Consider the following 23366-nt stretch of genomic DNA (forward strand, 5'->3'; position numbering starts at 1 on the left):
GGTTAGGGCTATTGGTAGAGGTGTGCCTTGATGGACATGAGGATGTTCGTGACTATCACCGACTTCATCAAGAACAGATGGGAATGGATGTTTGAACCATATGTATTAGGCTAGCCTGCTAAGTAAAAGTAGTAAATCATCATACCAGAAACCGTCATTATCTGGCCGAGGCCTGCTTTCTCCTCCAACCGTCTTCCACGGAAATGCTTACTGAGGAGGTCCAAGGCTGAGAACATCCAATCCATCCTTCAACTGTGACTTGCTCGGCATCTTGTTAAGCTGCATCATTTGAGCACACTGAGCCATGACTGGATCCTTGCCCATACTAGCCATGGCCACAACCGTCTCGCCCTTGGCGTAATAAGCCACCCATTTGCCCTGGTCCGGCTCACCCTGGAGAACAAGATCATCCCATCCATGGTACGAGTTTCCGCAGTACCGCAGCTGAGCACCAAGAGCACTCCAGAACACCGGGGTGAAGAACTCGGACTGGAGGTTGGGGTGGACGATATGGTTGGCTACCGTACGACCAGCGTTCTGAGCAACGTTGTAATGTTCAATGCGGACATACTTGCCATCACCACCGGGACCATGGTAGGGGTAAGAAGCAATGTCGCCAATGGCGTAAACGTCCTTGAGTCCAACGACCGAAAAGTTCTCGTCAACCTTCAAGCTACCGTCGTCCTCAAGACGGACAACACTATTTTCCTTGAGGTACTCGGTAGCTGGAGAAACGCCGACGCCCAAAATGACGATATCGGCGTCAAGCTTGGTTCCGTCCTTGAGGTGGACTGAGCCGACCTTGGAGGGGTCGCTTGTTGATGGCTCGGCCTTTTCGACGCCAGCCGACATGTAGAACTTGACACCCTTGGCCTCGATGTTCTTCTTGACCAGGGCGCCCACCTTCTCACCGAGTACCCTCTCCAAAGGCTCCTTCTCCATTCCAATGATGGTCACGTCGTTTCCGTCGGACGTGCAACCAGCGAGCTCCATGCCGATGAAGGAGGAACCAATAATGACAATCTTCTTGCCCTTCTCCCCAATGGCCTTGCTGATGTTCTCGGCGTCGCGGACATTGCGCAAAGTGAAGACGTTATCCAAGACTTGGAAGCCCTGAAGAGGCAGAAGCTTGGGGGTGCCGCCGGTGGCAAGGACCAGTCGAGAGTAGGGGTATTGTTGACCGGACTTGGTCTTGACCGTCTTTCCGCCAAAGTCGACGCCAACCACCTCGTCCTGGACAATGTCGATGTCTCCGCTCTTGAACCATTCGGCATCACGCCATTGTAGCTTGTTGAGGTCGGTCATGAGTGTCTTGCTGAGCTTGGGGCGGTCAATGGGCAGGTACCCTTCGTTGGTAATCATGGTGACGGGGCCTGCGAAACCGAGCTCGCGCAAGCCTTCAACGGCGCCCAAGGCACCGGAGCCACCACCGACAATGACCACCTTGTCGGACAGAGGAGCTCCGGCGACCTTGCACTTGAACTTGGGCTTGCGGTTGCCGGCCTTGATGGTCTCGGCATCACCAGTGATGTATACAGCGCCGTCGCGTTCGGTGGCCTTGAAGACGGGGAGAGCGTTCAGCGCGGGGGCGTTTTCGATATCGCCGGTCGTGGTGTTGAAGCAAGCTCCGTGCCATGGGCAGGTCAGCTTTCCGTTGTGGCCGAGAACGCCCTTGACCAAGGGAGCACTAGATTCGCAGTCGCATTAGTTTTGGGTCTCTGACAACGGGGGCGCATGGCAGTATGTGTCTCCGGTAGCATACCCGTAGTGAGTGCATCGTGGACCGATAGCCTGTGTCTTGCCGGCAGCATTGAGGAGGAGGACCTTTGCGTCCAGGCCCTCGACCTCGACCTCATGCTTCTCGCCTGGTTGGAGGTCGAGAGAGGTGATTCCCTTGAGCTTGTATTCTTGCGCCATTGTGATTTGTGGTGTGGACGAGAAGAGGCGAATGGTTTGGGACTGTGTTGTCGTCGTCGGATTGCGCAAAGGAGAGGAGAATCGGGTTGGGAGGAGTTGTCGGTGGCAGGCCGTTGAGAGGGGTCGAGAGAGGGGTCGGGAGAGACGCGGCAGTGCAATCATGTCATCCGATGGCTGCAGTACAGAAGAAGAGGGTTAAAGGGGAAGAAGAGGGTTCAGATAGACTGGCAAGACTGGTACGATATGGGACGGATCAATGAAAGGGTGTAATCGAGAAAACATGATTGGTGCCTTCGCTGCTTTTGTGTGCTGAGCTTGTGGAAGTCCCGGTGTGGGAAGCACCGAGCTCACAGAGGTGCTGGGAGGAAGGAGAGGTAGCTAACGGAAGATACCTCGACATGTACCTTGATGGCTACTCAGGATTTACGAGCGGATGTGCAAATGCTCACATAGGCCAGCATGTCTCGACTCATAAAGTGCTGGGAACCTCAAGATGAGACCATAGACTATCAATGCCATCCACGTCCACGCTCTTGATTATTGAGTGTCTTCTCCAGAGTCGTTTTTATGCAGAGGTGGTGGTTGTCTTTTGTCATTCATGTCTTCTGGGAACAGGCCTGCTCAAGGTACTACTTGTTAGAGGCTAGAGGTAGCTCCCGGTCTTAGCGCTGAAGCTCCCGTCTGCGGGGCACTCCACCAGTTCCAGTTGATGCCGTCATTGCAGTGGATAGCACAACGGTGCAATCGAAGCATTCTCATTGGTTCAATTAATTTTCTGTCGCGACCATCCTGTTCAACATCGCGACTTCCATTTTCGACATGCAAACGAAGCACTTGCGCTGGAGTCGGGAGGCGCCTTCCTTCCAATCTCTGCCTTCGTGCTCAATCCATCGTGACTGTGAAAATTCTTTCTGCTCGGAATCCTCCACAACGGCTTCTTCTTCCAATTTTCCCATCTTTTCCTGCGCCATTGGATTCCCGTGTCTAGTCACTCCCATTCCAATGCCCTCATAAATCACCTCCACTTGGAACTCCAACCCACCCATTGCCTCTCCTGCCTTTCCCCATGCCCAATATTCATTACGGTAACTCTCACAATTGTGAGTTTTTTCATCCAAATCTGTGATTGAACAGCATTTTCTGACAAACAATCTTAGGTCTCGCGATTCCAGCGATGCAGTGTTACTGGCCAGGACATCGTCATAAAATACACATGTTGATATTGTCACGAAGTTCCAGAATTGAACATGGTTTCCACCACAGCCATGTCAGCAACATAAGCGCCGTCTTCTTCCGCAGCTCCAACATATACAATACAAGATCCAGACTATCGCCACCCACAAATCGAGGAACACCCATCAAAGCTTGCTCCCCTTGTCCTGCCTCTTGGCCAACTCCCGCAAGTCTTTGCGCAAAATCTTCCCACTCGGGCTCTTGGGTATGGCATCAATAAACACCACTCCTCCTCGAAGCTTCTTGTGGTTGGCTACTTTGCTGGCAACCCAGTCCATGATCTCCTCGGCCTTGAGATTCGCATCGCCAGCTACGACATACGCGCTGTTTCATTTGATGTTAGCTTACAGTATTCGCCATCACGTCCGACACTGACGAGACACTTACCGAGGCACTTCAGTGCCTTCTCCTTCCACACCAATCACTGCCGCATCGGCAATCCTGGGATGACTGACCAACAGCGCCTCAAGCTCGGCCGGGGCCACCTGGAGCGCCTTGTACTTGATGAGTTCCTGAAACATCTGTTAGTCGATGGCCATTAACGCAAACAAACAGCAAACCAAGATCACTCACCTTCTTCCGATCGACAATATAAAACTTGCCGTCCTTAAAGAGCCCGATATCGCCAGTGCAGAACCACCCATCCACAAAGGCCTCTTTGTTGGCGCCATCGTTCTTATAATACCCCTTCGTCACATTCGGTCCCCTGACCCAAAGCTCGCCAGCTTGTCCTGGTTCCACATCCTTGCCGTCATCGTCAACAATGCGTGCCTGGCCATTCATCACCAACATTGACACACTCCCCGTTTCATCGTCAATCCCACGTGGCATTGCTGTCATTGAGCCCGTGGTTTCGCTCAAGCCCCACGTTTGACTAAGTTGCGCCTTGCCCTTCCCAAGCTTCTTCTGAGCTGCTAGTTGAAGCTCCTTTCCCATGGGGGCTGCCCCCGTCACAGCTGTCTCAAGCGAGTCAAACTGATCTGTCACCAGAGGGCTTTTGGCAATGGCCAAGTAAATGGGTGGTACTGAGAAGAAGGTTGTGATCTTGTACTTCTTGTTGTACTCGAGAAACTTGACAAAGTCAAATCGAGGCATCCAGTACAAGGTTCCGCCCAGGTAGAAGCTGTTGACAAAGTAACCCTGGACACCCGCAATGTGTGCCGCCGGCAAGTGGGCAATGGACCGGTAGTCCTTCGCGATATCCCGTCCCCTTTTCTTCTCATACTCCCGAATCGGATCAAGCACGAGACAGGCCTCGCTTACCAGGTTGGTATGCGAGAGCCTACACATCTTGGGTAGACCAGTGGTCCCGCTCGAGAAGAGAACACAGGCGATGCTGTTTTCGAGGGCTGCTGTGTCCGTAATAAGTTGCCAATCCAGGGTCTTGGTCGAGATGGGAATCGGTGTCGATTGGTCCAAGTCGGCGAGTTCAAGGTGCGGCTGTGATTTCAGAACAAGAACTCGAGAGCCTGGAATCTTGGCCAGTTTGGCCGCAGCTGCAGCAATATCCTTGGTGTCTTCATTGCACATGATGAGCTTTGCGCCGATCTGCTTAGCCTGCCCAGCGAACTCGCTAGCGGTGGATGACGGACTAGATGATGAAAAGATGCCACCAGCTGCGAGGGTCGAATAGAACAAACACGGTAACAAGAAGTGGCCCGAAGAGATACACAACACCACGTCTTTCTCCGGCCCGTCTTGACCAATGCCGTACCGTTGACGAAGAGTATAAGCCAGGCGCTTGACTAAAGTCCGAAGCTGGGCTTTAGTGATCGCCTTGCTGGGATCCGCAGCGTCGGCATGGATCACTGTATCTTCCTTCGCTCCGCATGCTGGTGAGTCTACCAAGGCGTCAGTAAGGCTCAAATAATCTTGCTCAGAACGAAATCTGAGCCAGCACCGTCCCTCCAAGGGGGAATGTTACCAAAGAGGAGAGACAACAAGTCAAGCTGGGGGAAGTCTCGCTGCTGCGGACTCTTGTAGATGATGCCGGAAGGTGTCCTCTCCACGATTGTCGTCATGATGTTTACCGTTTCGTTGCTTTTTTTCCGAAAACAACAAGGGCAAACTCCAGCACTTGAAATATGGTCCTCCAAAGAGCAATGTCTTATATCTGAGGGACGTTACGCAGCGCCTTGCTTACCCCGCGCAGACACCGCAAGAATAGAAAGGAAGTCGCCGGCCGGCCATGTGTCTATCCCTGCCTGCGCTTTACCCTTTTCGATGAAAGGGGCGTTGTTTTGGACGACTTGACAGCTTGTCGATCTTCAAGGCGGCAAATGAGAGGCCATCCCAACAATGTCTTTCCCCGCATATTGGGGTCACAGCACAAGCATTTCAGCCAACCTCGGCACCCCTGGATTTGAGTTTCGACCGTTCTTTTTCATTCTTTGCTAGCTACAATATGAGTGCGACATAGTTTTGGTGCCAATACTCCGAGTCCTTGAGCGACCATGTTATCTCAGCCACATGCCACAAATTGACCGCCCTTCAGCTTTCCGCGGTGCAACTATACCTAAGCTACCCCTGATCGTCATCCGAACGCCTAGTACCCCACTATCAACCACAAGTCGTTTACCATTGATCGGGATCCGCATCCGCAAAAGTGTCGCCGATGGCAATCTCATCAAACCAAACTTGACGGAAGGGCTGAGTGCCAGCATAGCCGGAATCGTACCAAGCATTGGCGTAGAGACCGACACGGAACTGGAACCTCACGTCGGTGTCGAGAGTCGTCTTGATGTCGCGCTGCTCGACGACCTTGGTACCATCATACCAGAGCTTGAAGTAGCCGGTGCTATCGCTCCTCCACTTGACCTGCATCACAATCTTGTGCCAGACGCCGCCGGTGACGTCAATGCCGGTGTCGAAAGAAGTGGTCTGGGGAGAGCAGAGCGTGCCACTCTTGACTCTGGTCATGAGGCGGTTTCCCTTGACCCAGATCATGCTGGTGGGCGACCACTCATCGCAGCTGCTGGAGCCAAAGTTGCCGATGAACTGGGCAATGTTGTAGGACTGCGCGGGACTTGACTGCCAGTCGCCCTGTAGGCGGAACACGAAGCCATAGAAGCGCGTCTCACCCCGGGCGTACCCGTTGAGAGTCCGCACTTCAGCATGGTAGCGGCCAGAGTATGACGAGTCGTATGTCTGCTCGAACTTGAGAGCGGTGCCTCCCTCGTAGACCAAGTTGGTTACTTCGGAGATCTTGCCCTTGTTTTCGGTCTGTTGGCCATCCCAGCCGCTGAGGGTACCGTGATTGCTGAAGATCTGAGCTCCCTGGACGATAGGTGCCACAGCCGCGAGCGCGGCGATGAGCATATGCCGGATACCCATGTTGCTTTCAAGAGGAGAGAGCGGTCGGTATACAAAAGAGGAAGTGAAGTTGGATGCTCAAGAAAGCCTTTCTACTCTTACGGTCGTCTCATGGTCGAGTCTTATACCTTTTCGCAGCATGTCAGGAGCGGGGAAACTTCCCGCTGGATGGAGACATCAGTTTCAGTCCTTTCGGGGCTATTGATGTTTGCGGCTTGGACTGATGCTCAAGAGGTCCCCATCATGATCCTTCATATCTCCGCCGCAAGCACATGAGTAAGACCCTTTCGCGGCAATCCAATCGGGGCCTTCCCACATTGGGTGCCTGGGCGGGGCGTCGATGGCGTCGCCATTGCTTACTAAGGTCAAATGGGTAGGTGGTATCAACAACCTCGCCATCTGGTCAAGGGTTTTTCTATGATCTGGCGGATACTGACGACGGTGATCTGCAGTAGCCTCAACGTCCGACGCCCGCGGCTCTCTATGTCCTCCTTCTCAAGCACACACCGCTCCAGTTTTGGTTTTTTTTTACATATGATTGCTGCATTCATCAGCTCATGCAGATGCGCATCTCGTGTTCCTTCAACGCCAGAAGTCTTGGGAGTATCCTCATCATGGGGATGCTCTCACGATGCCTCCACATTTTGCTTACCTTACCCTGCTAGCGTACGGCCCCCAGTCAAGTCGCTGCATCGTCGACAAATCACAAGTCTTCAACAAATGTCCCAGTTGCATCAGTACAGGCGATTGTTCATCGTTCGCTTAGAAAACGGATACTGCTGCAAACAAAGCACCATCGCGGAGACACATAAGGTTCAGTCTTTTCAGTCCCGGCATGCGGGTTGAATGTTGTCCTCATTCCTACGAAGATTAGGATTGTATTCAAGACATCATAACGAGAAGTAGTTCCCGCCTGATACCGACCTGTGATATTGCACCTGTCCTATCACGGATCCCTAACACTCGACAAAGTTTCAAAGCCCAGACACCATTCCGAGTCCAACGCGGGACTCAGCATCCATCATCAAAAGCTCAATCAAGGGACATGCTCCCTGACGTCAGTTGAGCCGCCCTGATGTTTCTCGGTGGTGCTTCGCCTCCCCAGGCCAGTGGTGTCGTGTTCGTCGTGGTTGACCACCTTCTCGGCAGCCGCATTGGCTTGGTTCTGAAGTTCCTTACCCTCGAACATGAAGGTAAGCTCTTCGAGCGTGCGACCCATGGTCTCGGGGAACATGAAGTACACGAAGACGACCTCAAATGCGAGCCAGCAGCAATACGAGATGAGGTACTTCCAGCCAACGTCCTTGAGACCGATGGGGTTGACGAAGGTTGTGAAGAAACTAGCCAGACGACCAAACAGCTGGAAGATGGCGATACCACGAGAGCGCTCGGCATAGGGCCACATTTCCACCATGTAGGCTGGTTCGAGTCAGTGATATTGATCTCCGAACAGGGCATGATGAGGTTCGACTTACTGTAGGTCAGGGCGTTATAACCCATGTTATAGCAAGGCGAATACACGTAAATGAAGACGAGGGTAGCGATGTTGGCCGCGTTGTTGGGCTTCCCAATCGCCTTGCCAAGCATGGCTCGCTCCATGGAGATGGTCCACGCGATATAACACAGCAGCAAGCTGATGGTGCAGGCCATGTACATGACACGACGTCTGATACGGGTGACGAGGAGCGAGACGGTCACACCGCAGACCAAACTCCAGCAGGCGATGGAAACGTTGATCTTCTGGATAAATGTCGACTCCGTATAGCCAATCATCTTGAGGAGATCGCTGAGGAAGTAGGAGATGAGGGTATTGCCGGACCACTGGGTGAAAAGACCGAGCATCGAGGAGATAAGAAGACGCTTGCGCATACCGGTGGTCCTCAAGAGATCCATCCACGAGCTCTTGGACACGACCTCATATTCAAGACGGATAACGGCTTGCATCTGAGCGAACTCGGCGGCAACAAACTCCTCACCGCGGGCCATCTCTCCATGGTACTTCTTCAGGATATCGTGAGCTTCTTGAGAGCGGTCCTTGGTGATTAGCCAGCGGGGACTTTCTGGGATAAAACTGCGCAAAGGGGTTTCAAGTCAGCGAGCTCGTTCCTTCACAAACACGATCGGAAGATTCCATAAGAACTTTGATGTGGTACGCACAAGACGAAACCAAGCTGAAGCAGCGAAGGGCAAACTTGGAGAAGCGATGGAATTCTCCAGCCCCAGTTGGTCGTAATGCTGTTGGTTCCGAAGACGATGCCGGCAGCAACAATTTGGCCGATGAAATATGATACGTTAAAGAGCGAGGTCAAGATAGGACGCTCCTTCGGGTAGGCAAGTTCGCCGATAAGGGACGAGCCGGAGACGATGCAAGTGGGGATTCCGAAGCCGAGAATCATACGGGCGATGATGTACATGGCGACTATTGACGGGTGGTGTGTCAGAGGGATTCAGAGTCTGGTCGGTAGCTGTCAAGGAGGAGATGCCTACCGTGTTGGGAGAAGCCCTGAATGATGGCGCCCACAACCATGGTCATTGAACCAAGAGCAATGGACCATCTTCGGCCAAACCTATCGTTGACGATGGGCACCAGGGGAAGGGACAAAATGGCACCAAGAGAGTATGCTGCGCTGATAATGCCCTTGAGGGCTCCTTGGGGACGGCCGAAATCTGAGATAAAGGTCGGTTAGCCGCCACAACACAACACCACGCCCCGCCCCTCAAGCCATGGACCGGGCTGACAGGCCAACCCACGAGGGCAAGATGAAAAGTCCAGGTAAACTTACAGTCGTCCCATGGTTTCAAAATCTGGAGGGCGTTGATCATCTGGGAATCGAATCCCGACGTCAACTCGATGCCCATACATGTCGGGAAGAGCATGAAGTAGAGGAACCGAAGGTTGGGCTTCTTGTACCATGGGATCGGGTCCTCTCTTGCGAGGCGAGAGATGACGGGGTCGGAAAGCCCAACGTCAGACGCACCTGCACCACCCATCTTGTTGAGATTTTGTTGATGCCGGTTCGAGGTGTGAGGGTTTGCCAAAGGGTTGGCGGATGGGTTGGGAAAAGCAAGAGAGCAAAGGCAAAGGCGCAGAAGTCGGGCGCGGGAACGGGCACGTCTATAAACTGCACCGAAGAACCATGAACCGAACCAGTTTCCTGGATTCACTACGCTGGTTCAGTTATAGAGCACCAGGTGATAGGTTGCGACTCCGCGCGCGAACCCTGCAATATCGAACCGTCCTCCGGAGGATTACCCCATTACCTCATTGCTTGGGAGTTTGGGAGGTTTGGGAGGTTGTACCTACCACGAACGGATCACCGTATCCTTCCACTTGGGGGCACACCACACCTCGTTCGTTCGTGCGGGGAGAGAAGAAAGACATCAGGCATGCCGACTGCCCTGCCGGTGGAGAAACCGACATGCTTGCTGCATCCTAGATCAGGCTTAATGTGACGATGCCAACAAGCCTCTTTCTGGACAACTCGGAACCGCTATTCGAGTTGGCGACGAGGAGTGACACTCAAAATCCTCCAGTCATGATGGTTGTTCCCCCACACACCAAGTCTTTCCCCAACCTTACTCTAACCTCTTCCGTGCTGTCGCGTTTGTCAAAGGTATGTGGGAATACCGGGGGAACTCCATTATTGGGATGACAGCCTAGCCATCCCCGGTCGAAGACTCGAGGATGACCAACGAGACGTTGCGCCGGTCGTCTTTACCCCATGATTCAAGATGGAGTTCGCCCGCCGCCAGTTCTGGGGTAACGTCCTGTTTTGCATGTACCGAACGCTTGGCATCCCATGGAGGTCTGGGGTAGGACGGGGGTGGGAAAAGCAAGAAGGTTGGCGGCCGAGCCAGCGGATTGGATGGACGGCAGACAAAGGTGGGTGTCCCCCAGTCTTCCCCGGATAAATACCACATACCAAGCCGGGATAGAGGCTATTTCGTCCGTTAGCGTCCTCCCTCTGAACTGTTGATCACCACCCTGGTATCTCGAATCCGATCGGACTTTGCTTAGTTGCTGCCACATGCGAGCCAATGCGGTTCATGAAACGGGCGAAACTGGCAAGACTCGTGAGGGCCAAGAAGGGGAGCCTGGGGAGCTAGGAGCCAAGGTCAATAGGTTGGAAATCCCATTTTTATCCTGTCAGTATTTAGTATCTTTTTTGTCGGGGCCATGGATCAAAATCAAAAACCCATGTGGCGAGAAGAAAAAGAAGAAGGAATGATCAGCAGAGGACGGTGAGACGGACGGCAGGCTATCAATCCAGAAGAACCCGACTGATCTGGATGGCAAGATGGTTTGACAGGAATAATGTCTCGGTCCTGCGGGCGTCTCAGACTTCCAGAGTCGATCATTCGGAATGCGGTTCCACGCAGAAAAGCTTGTCTGGTTTCTTGTCTTGTCTTTGCTCTTGCGGGAAGTAAGCTGACAGTCTGACAGGCACACACACACATCACGAATGGTTCTTGGTAGGCATGGTATCTAAGATAGGTGAGAAATGGGAATCGTAACTGGCTTATATGACTTGCCAAGTCTCGATTCTATCCCGAATCCCCCGTTGCAAGTCCAGCCACAGACAACCTTTGGCTGTTCTTGGCTTCCTCTTACTATGTATCAGTGTATACACAATACTACCACGCCGCTCTTCGGCATCTTAACCGCTACTAGTTGCATGTTCCCCCAACTCCAAGCAAATGCCCTCCCCACCCCCATCTTTTGTGCCTGATCTGGTGTTTCTCCGCATTTTGTTCACCAATTTCAGAGTTCAGACTGTACTGAAAATGGACTGACTGCCGGGACCGACGTTGGTGGTCTTTCTTTGGCTTGGATTGTGACCCTTTGCCCCGGGACCGAAGACGAAGAAGAAAACGGGGGAAATGCTGTGGTGACATGGAGTGGTCTGCAGGAAGCTCACAATGAAGTGATGAGTGATGAGTGATGAGTGGTGGTTCGTTCGACTTTGCCAAGAGGCTCAACCGCTGCAACCGCTTCAACGGTGATTAACTTCCCATCCCTTTTTATGCTTCCTGCGAGCCGTGCTGCCCTTCCTCACCTTGCACCTGGCACCTGGCACCTGGCACCTGGAAGAGGTAGATGGATGGATGAGCAATTTAACAATAGCAACGGATAATATGGGTTTCATTTGTAGCGACAATGCTATTGCATGCCCGCCCGCCCCCCAATGTCAGTCAGTTGGTCCTGCTGACTGGATCGAACTGAGCGAGCCCGAAGCTCGAAGTTGGAACCCAAGAATTGGGGTCCGGAACTGGGGGACGGAACCGGATGCAAGTTGCGAATTAAGCGTGCTGTAGCTCGACAGGAAGATCTTTGCTGTCATGGATGATCGGACAAAGTCGAGCTGCTAACCAAACTGATTAGATGGAACTGCGGCTTGAGATTATGTTTCACGACAGAAAGCACCAAGTTCGACAACTTTGACCTGAAATACTCAGCTATCCTAGATTGGGCTGGCTCTCACATGGACTCATGGAGGTCCAGTGAAGTCGGCATCTACCTACCTAACCCAGCTCTCTGCTTTAGTTGCGATGTGAGTTTATCACCGCAGTCACCAGCTACCAGTGGACCACTCTAGAGTCATGATGATCCCATTTCATCACCTCCAGGATGTCTAGAATCTAGAGTCTGCCATGACTCTCAGTCCACGCAGTTCCTGACTGAAGTATGGCGTCCAAGTGGGACAAAACTTCTTTCGAGCCGCCAACATATCACGGAGGTCACAAGGAAGCAGGGCTTCCAATAGTTGCCCCAGGTTGCTCCCAAAACCACACCCAACACGAAACAAAACTTCCCGCTAGTGGTAGTCGACTTCAAATCCGAGGACAGCTTGGCAAGTCCGAGGACCAAGACAGTCTCGGTCTCTTTTCCGACAAAAGGAAAGAAGACAGCGAAGCAAATGGGTATTGTTCGCATTCGTACAGCGTTCTTTTTGGGCATGATCCATCATCAACTTCGCATCATCAATCAACGCCGCGCCAAAAAAGACGGAAGAAAATGCTCAACGAAGCGACAAGCGAAAAGTTACGAAAGACTGTTTTGGTTGATGATCGGCATTTGTTACATCCTGAAGGTTTTGGGTTCCCGTGGCGGCTGTCTGGCGGTGGTAGGTATATAACTGGGGTGGTACGTAACTGTGGTGATAATCTGGCTGGGGTTAGCGGTGGCCGGGTGGTCGGGTTAGGTTAGATCCGGGGTCAGGGTGGGTGCCGAGGCAGCAGTTTACCACCGGCGGTAATGCGGTAAGCTTCCACTGAGTTCGAATATGGCTAGCCCAACCTCTACCTACCTACTACCTAGAACTAGTGAGGTAACGGAGCTGCGGAGGTAACGTAAGTATGTAACGGGAGGTTGCGAGTGTGGTCCCTGTTCCTGAACATCATTTTTGCTCTCTGTCGAACAGAGAACTTGGTTCAGGCTTTCCCGGTCTCCGGCTGCTTAGAGCGGCACTGGGACGGCTGAGATGGCTGGCGCTGGAGTTGGAGGTCTGGGATGGTTGGTGATGGTTAATTGATGGTCAAGTGATGGGATGAGCTGTTCTGCTGATTCAGTCTGCATGCTTTTGGATTTGATGGTAGATACGGTACTCTACCGAAAGAGTTGTGAAATCAAACCGAACATATTCCCGCCAGTACACGATTCATCCTAGCGTCTTCCTCATTCTTTTACATCGGCTTTAACATTATTCCTACCTAGGTAGGCATTGTCTGAGTGGGACACTTCCCTTGGACTCTCTTCACTTATATTTCCAGTTTTGCGACGGCGTGTCCTACCTTGGGTGTAGCCAAAGCGAGCCGTGATGGACTGTCTAGCGTCTGCCCATGTTCGGGTATCAACATCAGACCTGTTCTGGACCCCATCTTATTTCTTATTCAATTCATCTACCTGCTCGCCTGTTCGCCTCCGTCTCGTCTACATCTTGTTGACCATCGTATCGTCTTCATCTTGTTGGTCATCAATCGTCCAGCCCAGTTGGTGCCCGTTCGGACTCGATATAATGCTGCTTAGAGGTACCACAAGTTGCACAAGATCAGCGTTAAAACACCAATCACCAACGGTTCTTTGCTACTCTTAAAAAAGCAGCAGCTTGGTGTCATACCGCGCTGTGTGGTACAGACAAATGAAGACACTCGTCACAGTTCACTGTCTGTCACAGGCACGACAGATGGCAGTATACGACCGTATACGGCAGTTATATGAACTCCAAAGAACGTAGCAACAATATTGAGACTTCCGTTCCAGCGGTTTGGGACCAGATATTAACTCCCGCCCCTTCTTTTTTTGCTTCGTCGCACCCTTCATATCCCCTTCACACATACCTGTACTGATATTGGGCTGAGAAGCAATGACTGCAGCAGACACACGGGTACACCTATGCACGTCTCGTTTATTTTGACCTCTGTTGTAACTCCAACCACCAACCCAAACGATGAAACGATAATTTTTGGGAGCCAAGTGAATGGAAGCCAAGAAGGATTGATCTACCTCTACCGACCTACAGCAAACCATGCTGAGAAGTGCAGCCGATGATTTGCTGCGCAGGAGTTTGTTGAAGGGGGGGAGGGCCAAGGGAATTTCATCAAATGTTGGTTCGGGACCAAAGGCCGGGAATTAGAGAAATTACCGATGATGGACGTAGTTGGACGGGTGATGGGGGACTGACATCTACGACACCTTTGGCCCGACTTGCCCCCTCCAGCTTCGGTTACGACCATTTGAAGGTCATATTACGCCTTGAACGGAGGCAGTATCGAATATTCGGATGTATTGAGATCAACGCAATACATCTCCTCCAGACCAAAAGCACGATATTTCGACCTAACGGCACTCGGAGAATGAACCAGTCTCGCCCACTTCAGCTAAAAAGTTGTTAACAGAGGGCCAAGAGATTTTCATCAACCGTTGGTTCACCACCAGAGTTCGGAAGCCAGTAAAATCGCCGGTCAAATATGTCGCCGGTGAGGGATGGGTACCGTAACAAACACGTGAGTCTAGACTAGGTACCTACCTCTACCCACTTACCTCTACCTCTGCCCACCCACTTCACCAAGCAATGCAATCCGCGCCTGAGCTCTGAAGACTGATACGACAGAGAGAGTAAACTACCTCTACTGATAGACAGCAACGGTGTATTATCATGCCTGCCTCCCACCCGTACTAACGTTATCACGGCTGTTCTAGGTCCATGGTCAATCACGAAAGGAATTTGAATGTGTGTCCAATACGTGTCGTGTGGTCAAGGACGAGGGATGGGCGATTGGCACGTGAGTCTCTCCCAACCTCCGGTTTCGCCTTGATTTGTCCAGCTTTGCATTTATCGGAGAGCTAGAGAGCGAGATGATGACTGACTTACCTTTCAGGGTAGTACAGGACTAGTATCCGGGCCTTCTCACTAGGTACCCATCATCTGTCCAGTCCGTAAGGCATTTTAGCAATAATGCCGTCGCGTTCGAGAGGCAGCTTATTGGTCGTGCGATGGTAAATGTGGTGGTATATGAACAAAAGAACGGGCTGGAACTCTACAAAGAAAACTGTCAATCCTGCTCTAGAGGTACTTTGTTTTTCATCCTCGTTTTTCTTTCCGTCTCTAGACATTTCCCTTCATAATGCCTCTTTCGAACTTTTCGTCTCCAGGACTTGTCGTCTTTTAAGCGAAGCTCTTGTCTTCCCGAATGTTTCTTTCTTTAAACATCTAATCTTCCTGATCTCGTCCTCTCGTTTCTCCCCATTCGTCGCCTGCTTTTGTCATTAACAAGAGCTGGTGTCCTACTTCAAGCATGCCGCACCGAACCCTTTCCATCTCTTGTGCTTTGAACGTTATCACTTCACCACCTCGCCGTCCTAGCAGGATAAGCAGGCATATCACTTGCATGCCCTCCATTCCCCCTATCAAACCAACCAGGGCCATGTGTCTCAACAGTCATCGTCACTTCTTGCGTCCTCATAATCGTTCCAGCCGGAGTGGGAGCAGGCCCTGTCCCATTCCCACTGAGCACCATCCCCGTCACCGTCGCAGCTGAGGACCGTGACCGATCAATTCCACTAGCCTTCTGCCCTTGTCCCGTCTCTTTCAAAGCTAAAATACTCTCCTGACTCTCCGCCTTGGAAAGGTTATGACTATACCCACTATCATCTCCCACCCCAGTAGCGGAGCAAGTATCCGACTCGGCCGGCGCGACAACAGTCGTAAGAAGATCATCGTCCGGGTCTATTTTCGACCTCACTTGTGTGTTGGTTTTGAGCTTGTTGCCGCTGACGGCTTGCATTTCCACGTCGCCGGACTTGGACAGTTGCTTGTGGTAGCCGTCGCGGGTGGTGTGACGGCCGTAACCACTCTTGTAACCACCTGATTGGGGAGTGCTGCAGAGGGTGCGTCGGCCCATGATAACGTCGAGGAGGGGTTGGAGAAGGGGGATGCAGGAAGCTATGATTATGGTGCTGCCTTCGATGCTGTGAGGGATTGGTGGTTAGCGAAGCGGACGGGAGGGATGGGAGGACGAGGGTTAGATGGGAGAGAGGTAGGATGGGTACTCGTCTGGGCTATAAGCTCCTCATTGGGGCTGGAGGCACTTCTAACCCAGAGAAGCAGCACAAGTAAGGGCAAGACATGCATGTAAGGAACAGTCAGTGAGGCTCGTGGTGGAAGCTTACAGTGACCAAATAACCAGATCGGTGGTATCCCAAGAGAAATCAGGCCTGGCAAGAGAGGGCAAACGAGTGGATTTGTAGATGGATACGATTGCCGAGACGGATCCAATGCCTAAAGCGAAGCAGAGAGCGATCTTCTTCTTGTTGTTGATCTGCAGCTTGAAGAGAACGATGGTGGGGTATACTGCGAGGTAGAGATCGGTAAAGGCGGAGAAACCTGCACGGCGGGGTGGGAAAGGTGAGTTAGCCTTCCGTTGCCTCTTGTTTTGCTGTCCGTCGAATTGGAAGACATGACAATCGTAACTTACATCCAGCAACCATCGAATACCTAACCAACAACCACGGGCTCCAGCGCGAAGTGGGGGTAATGGAGAAGTCCCATTGCGCATAAGTAGGCGTGCACTGCGCAAACAAGATGATGGCGCAACCAAGGATAGCCACCTGGCAAGTGGCAACCAGCGCCCACAGAAAAATACGGTGCCACCGGCTCGGGTTCAGCAGCCTCGTCAGCAGAGACACGACAGCGAACTTGGGGATAGTAAAGGCGAGGATGCTGGGCGTGAAGCTGAAGAAGGTCCATTTGATCATCTGCTGCTGTTCATCGACCGTTAGAACGTCCATGTGTTTGCCGAAGCCGTAATGCACGGAGGTAATGGTCATGCCGACGCAAATCCATGCACATGCCTAGAGGTAGGTGGGATGGAGTGGTTAGCATTGGTTGAGTTATGACTGACAGATGAGATGCTGCAGGAAAACAAGAGAGAGAGAGAGAGACGGGACTCACTGCTCCAAGAAGGATCAAACAATCATCCACCTCCAGCTTCCCCAGTATCCTCGTCCGCACAAAGAGACGAGCAAACACAAAGACGGTGCAGATGGCAACAATTATGGTGATAATGGCGATGATCCCCGGGCCCTTGTTGGCTTGGATGTGGTCCTCTGTCAACCCTTGGTTTGTAGAGGCAGGCGGAGCTGATGCTGGGTCAGCCATGGCTTGTGTGGTGACTGTGGACGTTCTGCCTGTCTGTGGTATTCTTCTTTTTGAGACAACACGGTGGATGAAAATGTTTGCTTAGTAGTGTCTTATGTCATGCCATTCCCATCCTGACATGCTGTTGATCGCTTTCACAAATTGTCCTGGAAGGCAACAGATGCATGAAGAGGCTTTTTGAAAGAAAAGCCATGTGGCGTTTGTTACCCATTGTCGACTTCGACACCAGAGGTTTAATACAGAGCAATTATCCAGCTTGCTTCTTCACCTGTTAGTCGTCTCATATCAATTGCGCCGTCTTTCGAGAATTCCTTGTGCGAACGAGGGTTACTGGCATACGAGGGTTGCGAGCGAGGGTTGAGAAATTCAGAGTGTAATCTCAACCATTCGCACCGCACCCTTCAACCGAACACAAGACATACCCACTTCTCTGTAACCAACAATAGGTGCTTAACCCCTGGCACCCGCAGGTGATTAAATTAAGACAAGGCATGGAGGCGAGTCCGCGGGGGCGAGTCCTGTCTTGGTCTGGTCTGGCTTGGGAGCCTGGCTTGGGAGTAGGGTTCAGGGACTGGACCTTGCGAGGGTTGTTCGATGAAGAAAAATACGGGAGATAGGCAAACACCCCACGCTCGCCCGGACTGGCTGGTGCCGGTACTGATCATCGATCCTTTCACTGCGATGGGTATTTGATGGGCGACTTGGTTGCCTTGGCCCGGCCGATGATCCGGGAAGTGGAGGTATGGAAGGGAGGAAGGACAAGTTGAGTGGGAATCGACCCCAGATTCAGCTTCTTCACAGCTTGCTATTCTTTCCTCGACGCGTAGGTTCCTTCTCGCGAACGGGCCGGAACCGAGACGGGGGAGAGTGCTTCTAGTCCGATGTTGTCATGATAACATTTCTGTTTTGGTCTTGCTTCCTGCGACGAGGCCGCGACGGCCAGAAAGCCCAAAGCGAGATACCAAGCAAAAGATGCCGAGTCCCCGTGATGATGTGAAGACAATGGCAAAAATGCCCTGGTAAAGGTACTAGGTTGTCGATAGTCGGCAAGGATTGACCGTTAAAGAAGTTGTTCTGTAAAGGAACCCTCTGCGTGCAGTGGTGTGTGTCATTAAAAGAAACTCCGCCCCCCTCCATAACCGACAAATTCTGGGTCTCTTTTTGCTTCTTCCAAATCACTCGATGTTACCTCGGTTCGACAATCCTCTCTCCGACTGTCTGGAACAGATGCTCAGGGGTTGAGGACAAAGTTGAAATGCACATCAGGACATCGCCGGTGACAGCAGTACGACATGAACTTGGCACGTTGTCAATGGGCTCGCTTGAAGGAGTTGCTTTTCGAACGTTCATCGGCATGAAAGACCACGTTCCGCGAGGTTGACAGCTGCAGACTTCACAGTCTGTTCGTTTTCCGGTGGTCGACGTTCATGAGGTCCTGCTCACCCGGAATGAGAATTCTGGCTTCGATACCGCCCCATGTGACAATGTATGCAGCCCATCTGCCGAATCACAACAGCCAACCGCAACGGGAGTCTGTGTTGTGTTGTGGAAGTGGCCGGGATCGTAATCCTCCGAAATGTCGCCCAGTGCCAGTTCCGAGGTCGTAAAAATGGTCAAGAGCACTGTCAAAAGCGAGCCTCCTTTTTGATTAGACATTCAGGACACCTAACCCTATAGCGCAGGTCGTCCGAGAACACCGTCATTTACCTATCACCTGTCCTCGATTCTCTCCAGACCCCTCGACCTGGACTGACTGATGCGATTCCAGGTTCACCTCTTTGACCCGCCCATGGAGAATACTCCGGCGAATTTCCCCAGCGACGCTGGACAGGCCATGTTCAGCACTGTTGGCCTGACATCAACCCCCTATCCGGCAACGATCCACGGTCCGTTTTAGTGATACGGACCACGGAGTGCGGACCGGGGGCGCCGCTGCTCTTGGCGGGAGTGGCTTTAAGCCTGATCCGGTATCGTCCCGGTCGGGGGATGCGTCCGGTACAGTGCGGACCGGCGGCTCCCGCTGTCAGGCCCACAAATATCCGCGATCAGCAGTGGACGAACTTTCGATTCGAAGGGGACCAAGAGCTGTGCCTTTGCTCTGTGGAAGACAATAGACGTCGATGAAGGGATGACAGACAGGTGCACTGGGGATCGATGAGCTGGTCGATAAAGCGTCGCTAGCGTAACCGTATAAAAAGGCGCGAAAAGAAGCAACACCGGACAAAACGATGAGGAGCGGTGAGGGTAATGGTACCTGCGTCCTAGGATTTGGGAGCATTTGAGTTCAAGCCACGAATGACTGGTCAATTCCCCACAAAGGGGCTTTTACTTCGATCGATTGTTCTCGGAAGATCTTGGAAGAAATGCCACTGGCGCGATGACACTCGGATGTCTCTGCTGCCCCTTGTCGGCGATTGTCGCCCTTGTCGCCCTTGTCGTTCGCAGCTCGCTTGACCCCATCATGAATTTCATGACTGCACAATCGGATGTTTATTCAGCATGCAACACCGTGTTCTGTTTGTTTACTGCTTCAACATTGGAGCCACACACTGTGCGACATACCTGTTCGTTCGAGTCGTTCCTCCGGACCTCGGGCCCTTGGTTCCAGGTTGCAATCATCGCGCTACACTTGCCCTCATTGTTGACTCTGCAACTCTGCGGCTCCACCGGTACTGGATGGAAGGGAACCTCCTCCATCACTGATCTTTTTTTTTTTTTTTTTTGCCGTCTTTTGCAGGTCCTACCAAGGGAAAGCACGGCCTTGGGTTACTTCGTTCATGCAGCTGAGTTCTGGGTTGGAAGAACTTGTCATCTCGATAAACATGCTCCTCCGTAGCATCAGTTCTCCTGCGTTTCTTTGCGTGGTGTTGTCATCACCCTGTTCGAAAGACTGGCCCTGATGCGTAACTCCAGGAGGAGAACAAGCCCCACAGCATCATGAACGATAACCGTGGGCAAAGCATGCAAAGCAACCAACCCTCTCCTACCCTCCCCCAGGGATGCTCACAATCAAACCCGCAAAAACGTGCTATTCCATGTTCGCCACGAGTTTGCGAACATTGACCCCGAAGGCCAGAGGCGTCCAGGCTTCCTGGCCATCTCCCACTTTCCGGACTTCTCATGGGGCCCTGGGCCTGGTGTTTTCCGCTCCTTGACAGAAGACGCCATCAATCGCCAACCATGTAAGAGTCTGGACTCAACGACATCCGATAATTGAAATTGTTCGCTCTCGGCTCTGCATGGCAACCTCTCTGGAACGGGGATACGTACGCCATCGCAGTGAGCCACAATGCTCACTTGCAAGGGTAGCATCCGTTATCCGAGGTAGCGTTTGAGTGTAGGCTCCTTACAACATTGACCTCTTGCGTTGCCTTCCCCATGCAATGGAGATGAAGACCCGGAGCAAACCAACTGCATGAAGCTTGGTATGCGGAAACCGGCAGAAAGCACCTCCTTTTCTGCTCATGATCCAGATATATCTCCCATCACGTCGTTCCTTTCTTCACAAGAAGAGTTGAGAGCCTGAGTCCATCCACATCATCACCAACGATCCTTCCACTCGTTCCATCCATCTTATTCAGTCACCCAAAGAACATACAGTGGTCAGTGACGCACCACATCGCAACCTCCACAATGCCCGTCTCCGTCCAATCCCCCACCCGGGCCCGTAACGCCGGCCACCGCACCAAAAGGTCCATATCCTCGGTCTCCGCGTCAGCAGAACCCAAACCAATTGACCCATCAATCATCCACCAACCCAACGACCTCTCCTCTGTGCCCTCCCTTCTCTCCGCCATCCTAACCCAAGGCATCGCGGCGGTCTCCTCACCATCTGACGATGCCAGTCGCCTCGCTTTGCTCTCCTCAGCCCGTGCTCTGGTGCTGGCACTCGAAAAGCCGCGCGAGACCATGATCCGCCAGTGTTGGGCTGATACGACTTGTTTCTCTGCCTTGTCCATCGGTGTGGACACGGGTGTGTGGGCGTACCTGGGACGGGACGACCGTCCGAAGACAGTGAGGGAGATTGCGAAGCACACGGGCTTTGAGGAGGCGTATCTGGGACGGTTGTTGAAGCATATTGCTGCTATGGGACATATTGTTGAGGTTGCGAAGGATGAGTACAGGCCGACGAACTTTTGCAAGGCGTTGAGTATTGACAGGCTGGGTGTTGCCTATCCTTTGTTGTAAGTTTTTTTTTTCCCTTCCCTCGTTTTATTTCTTGCCATTCCTGTTGTTGAGAATGGGTGAGCATAAACTGACACACTCATAGCACCGGACCAGGCAACACAGGCGGCGTGTTCCGTTGCATCGCCTCCTTCCCCTCCTACCTCAAATCCACCAACCTCACCACCCCGACTTCCATCACCGAGAGCAACACCCAGTTTGCCTTTGACACCCCCAAGAACTTCTTCGAGTTGTGCCACGACCCAGCCTACGCGCCCATGGGCGCCCAGTTCAATACGCACATGGGAGCATACGCCTTCGGCCGCCCCACGTGGGTTGACGAAGACTTTTATCCCGTTGAGGAGCACCTGCTTGAGGGCTTCGATGCTAAAGATGAGAAAGCGGCGTTGCTGGTGGATATTGGTGGTAGCATTGGTCATGATTTGCAGAAGTTCAGGGATGCGTTCCCGGAGGCGAAGGGACGGTTGGTGTTGCAGGATTTGGAGCCAGTGGTGAGCCAGGTGAAGGAGGGCGAGTTGGATGGGAGTATTGAGAGGATGGCGTATGACTTTTTGACGGAGCAGCCAGTCAAGGGTGAGTTTTTCCGTTCCTTCTCTGGAGTGTTGGTCGTGATGTCAGGAAGCGCCGAAACTAACATACTGAAATCGATAGGTGCTCGCGCGTACTATATGCACTCTGTCCTCCACGACTGGCCTGACAAGGGATGCCTTCCCATCCTGGAGAACGTCAAGGCGGCCATGAAGCCGGGGTACTCGCGCTTGTTGGTTAACGAGAACGTTATCCCCGATGTTGGTGCGAACTGGGAGAGTACATCTTTGGATGTCATGATGTCGTGCTTGGTGTCGGCAAAGGAGAGAACCAAGGAACAGTGGGTGCAGTTGTTGGAGCGGGATGCTGGGCTCAAGATCACTGGAATTTACCCGGTTGGTAATGGTGTCGAGAGCATCATTGAGTGCGAGTTGCCAACCGAGGAGTATGAGGGATCAACAGGAGAGGGCGAGTCGTCAACGGAGGAGTCTTTGTAACTGTTATACCATATTAGATGATATCTTCCCCCGTTTATCGATTGACTTCTCACCTCAGCTTTTCTCCGGGTGCGTGCCAGCCTTACCGTGCTCCAATGGCAGGACTAAGCTGCGATTGAGGCCTTGGTGGGTAATGCGCATTGCATTGAAGTGATGAAGGCGCGGAACTCTACGGAGTCCGCCAGGCGCTGTGGCTGGATCGTGTACCAGACAGGCGATGTAAGAAAATGCCTGAAAGTAACCACCAATTGTTTGTGTGGAAAGTGTGATGATTCTGGAAAAGAAGAGCAAACTCTGGTACCAAGAAAGGAGGGAAGTCCAGGTTGTCTGGCCAACCCACCTTTGGTCGATCTTGGGAATGACATGTACTTTCCTTCGTATCGCTGCTTTCCTTCTTGCGGTCACTGAGAGCAGTTCATTCCTAACAAAAGGTAGCGTCTTCTACACAGGAGAAGTATCGCAATTTCATAATGGGCTCATGGCTCATGGCGTGGAAGGAGCTTGGATCTGTGCGTACCCATCGGTCACGACATGTGCCTTGAGGCCATACGGTCGGAACCAAGGCAAGTACCTTGTGCAGTATCTGTGCAGTGCACCTGCAATGCACCTGATATACTTAACCGTAACAGACGTGTCTGACACCGGATCCGGCGTTATGCGGCCCCCTTGAGCCGCCAAGACCCGGCCGTGCCGTGTCCGATGCCGGTCTCCCCACACAGAATTCCGGGGCCAGATACCGGCGATTTCGGAAGGGGTGCAACTGGACGTATGGCGATTTTGCTTGTAAAGGAGTGGCCGGAGTGGCCGGAGTGGCCGGAAAGTTGAGATCCAGAGGACAGGACGGGTCCTTGGGCATATAAGCCCCAAGCTCAGACTCTCCAATAACTCCCGTACCCATCCGCCTTCTATCATAGGTTCTGTGTGGCCTAGCGGTATGGTATACTGTACGGGGACCAGAAAACATTGCTCAGTGCGCGGTACTGGTGGTACAGTTTTCATAGGTCGCAGCTGGTCTTGAGTTCGACTCGGACGGATC

At 52.5% G+C, this 23366-nt stretch overlaps 5 protein-coding genes across 5 annotated transcripts; all 5 read right to left on the bottom strand.

Moving 5' to 3' along the window:
- Positions 1-93: 93 nt before the first annotated feature.
- On the bottom strand, positions 94-2649 carry SMAC4_09295 (uncharacterized protein). The gene is made up of 2 exons (XM_003347763.2): positions 1763-2649; positions 94-1687 (listed from the first exon to the last, which is right to left on the bottom strand). The coding sequence occupies exons 1-2, from the start codon at positions 2077-2079 to the stop codon at positions 208-210; spliced, it is 1797 nt and encodes a 598-aa protein (XP_003347811.2). The 5' UTR covers positions 2080-2649; the 3' UTR covers positions 94-207.
- Positions 2650-3057: 408 nt separating this feature from the next.
- SMAC4_09294 (uncharacterized protein) lies at positions 3058-5304 on the bottom strand. Its single transcript, XM_066090931.1, has 4 exons — positions 5075-5304; positions 3724-4991; positions 3538-3662; positions 3058-3474 (listed from the first exon to the last, which is right to left on the bottom strand). The coding sequence occupies exons 1-4, from the start codon at positions 5169-5171 to the stop codon at positions 3276-3278; spliced, it is 1689 nt and encodes a 562-aa protein (XP_065947607.1). The 5' UTR covers positions 5172-5304; the 3' UTR covers positions 3058-3275.
- Positions 5305-5517: 213 nt separating this feature from the next.
- Positions 5518-6537, bottom strand: SMAC4_09293 (uncharacterized protein). The gene has a single exon (XM_003347761.2). It carries the CDS (start codon positions 6481-6483, stop codon positions 5725-5727), a length of 759 nt encoding a protein of 252 aa, XP_003347809.1. The 5' UTR covers positions 6484-6537; the 3' UTR covers positions 5518-5724.
- Positions 6538-7193: 656 nt separating this feature from the next.
- On the bottom strand, positions 7194-10600 carry SMAC4_09292 (uncharacterized protein). The gene is made up of 5 exons (XM_003347760.2): positions 9246-10600; positions 8950-9129; positions 8620-8881; positions 7938-8533; positions 7194-7881 (listed from the first exon to the last, which is right to left on the bottom strand). Exons 1-5 carry the CDS (start codon positions 9451-9453, stop codon positions 7499-7501), a joined length of 1629 nt encoding a protein of 542 aa, XP_003347808.1. The 5' UTR covers positions 9454-10600; the 3' UTR covers positions 7194-7498.
- A 4426-nt stretch (positions 10601-15026) lies between these two features.
- SMAC4_09291 (uncharacterized protein) lies at positions 15027-17591 on the bottom strand. The gene is made up of 4 exons (XM_003347759.2): positions 16914-17591; positions 16438-16813; positions 16133-16346; positions 15027-15931 (listed from the first exon to the last, which is right to left on the bottom strand). Exons 1-4 carry the CDS (start codon positions 17118-17120, stop codon positions 15307-15309), a joined length of 1422 nt encoding a protein of 473 aa, XP_003347807.1. The 5' UTR covers positions 17121-17591; the 3' UTR covers positions 15027-15306.
- Between the last annotated feature and the right edge of the window lie 5775 nt (positions 17592-23366).

This window comes from Sordaria macrospora, chromosome 6 (assembly GCF_033870435.1).
Source record: "Sordaria macrospora chromosome 6, complete sequence".
Classification (NCBI taxonomy): domain Eukaryota; kingdom Fungi; phylum Ascomycota; class Sordariomycetes; order Sordariales; family Sordariaceae; genus Sordaria; species Sordaria macrospora.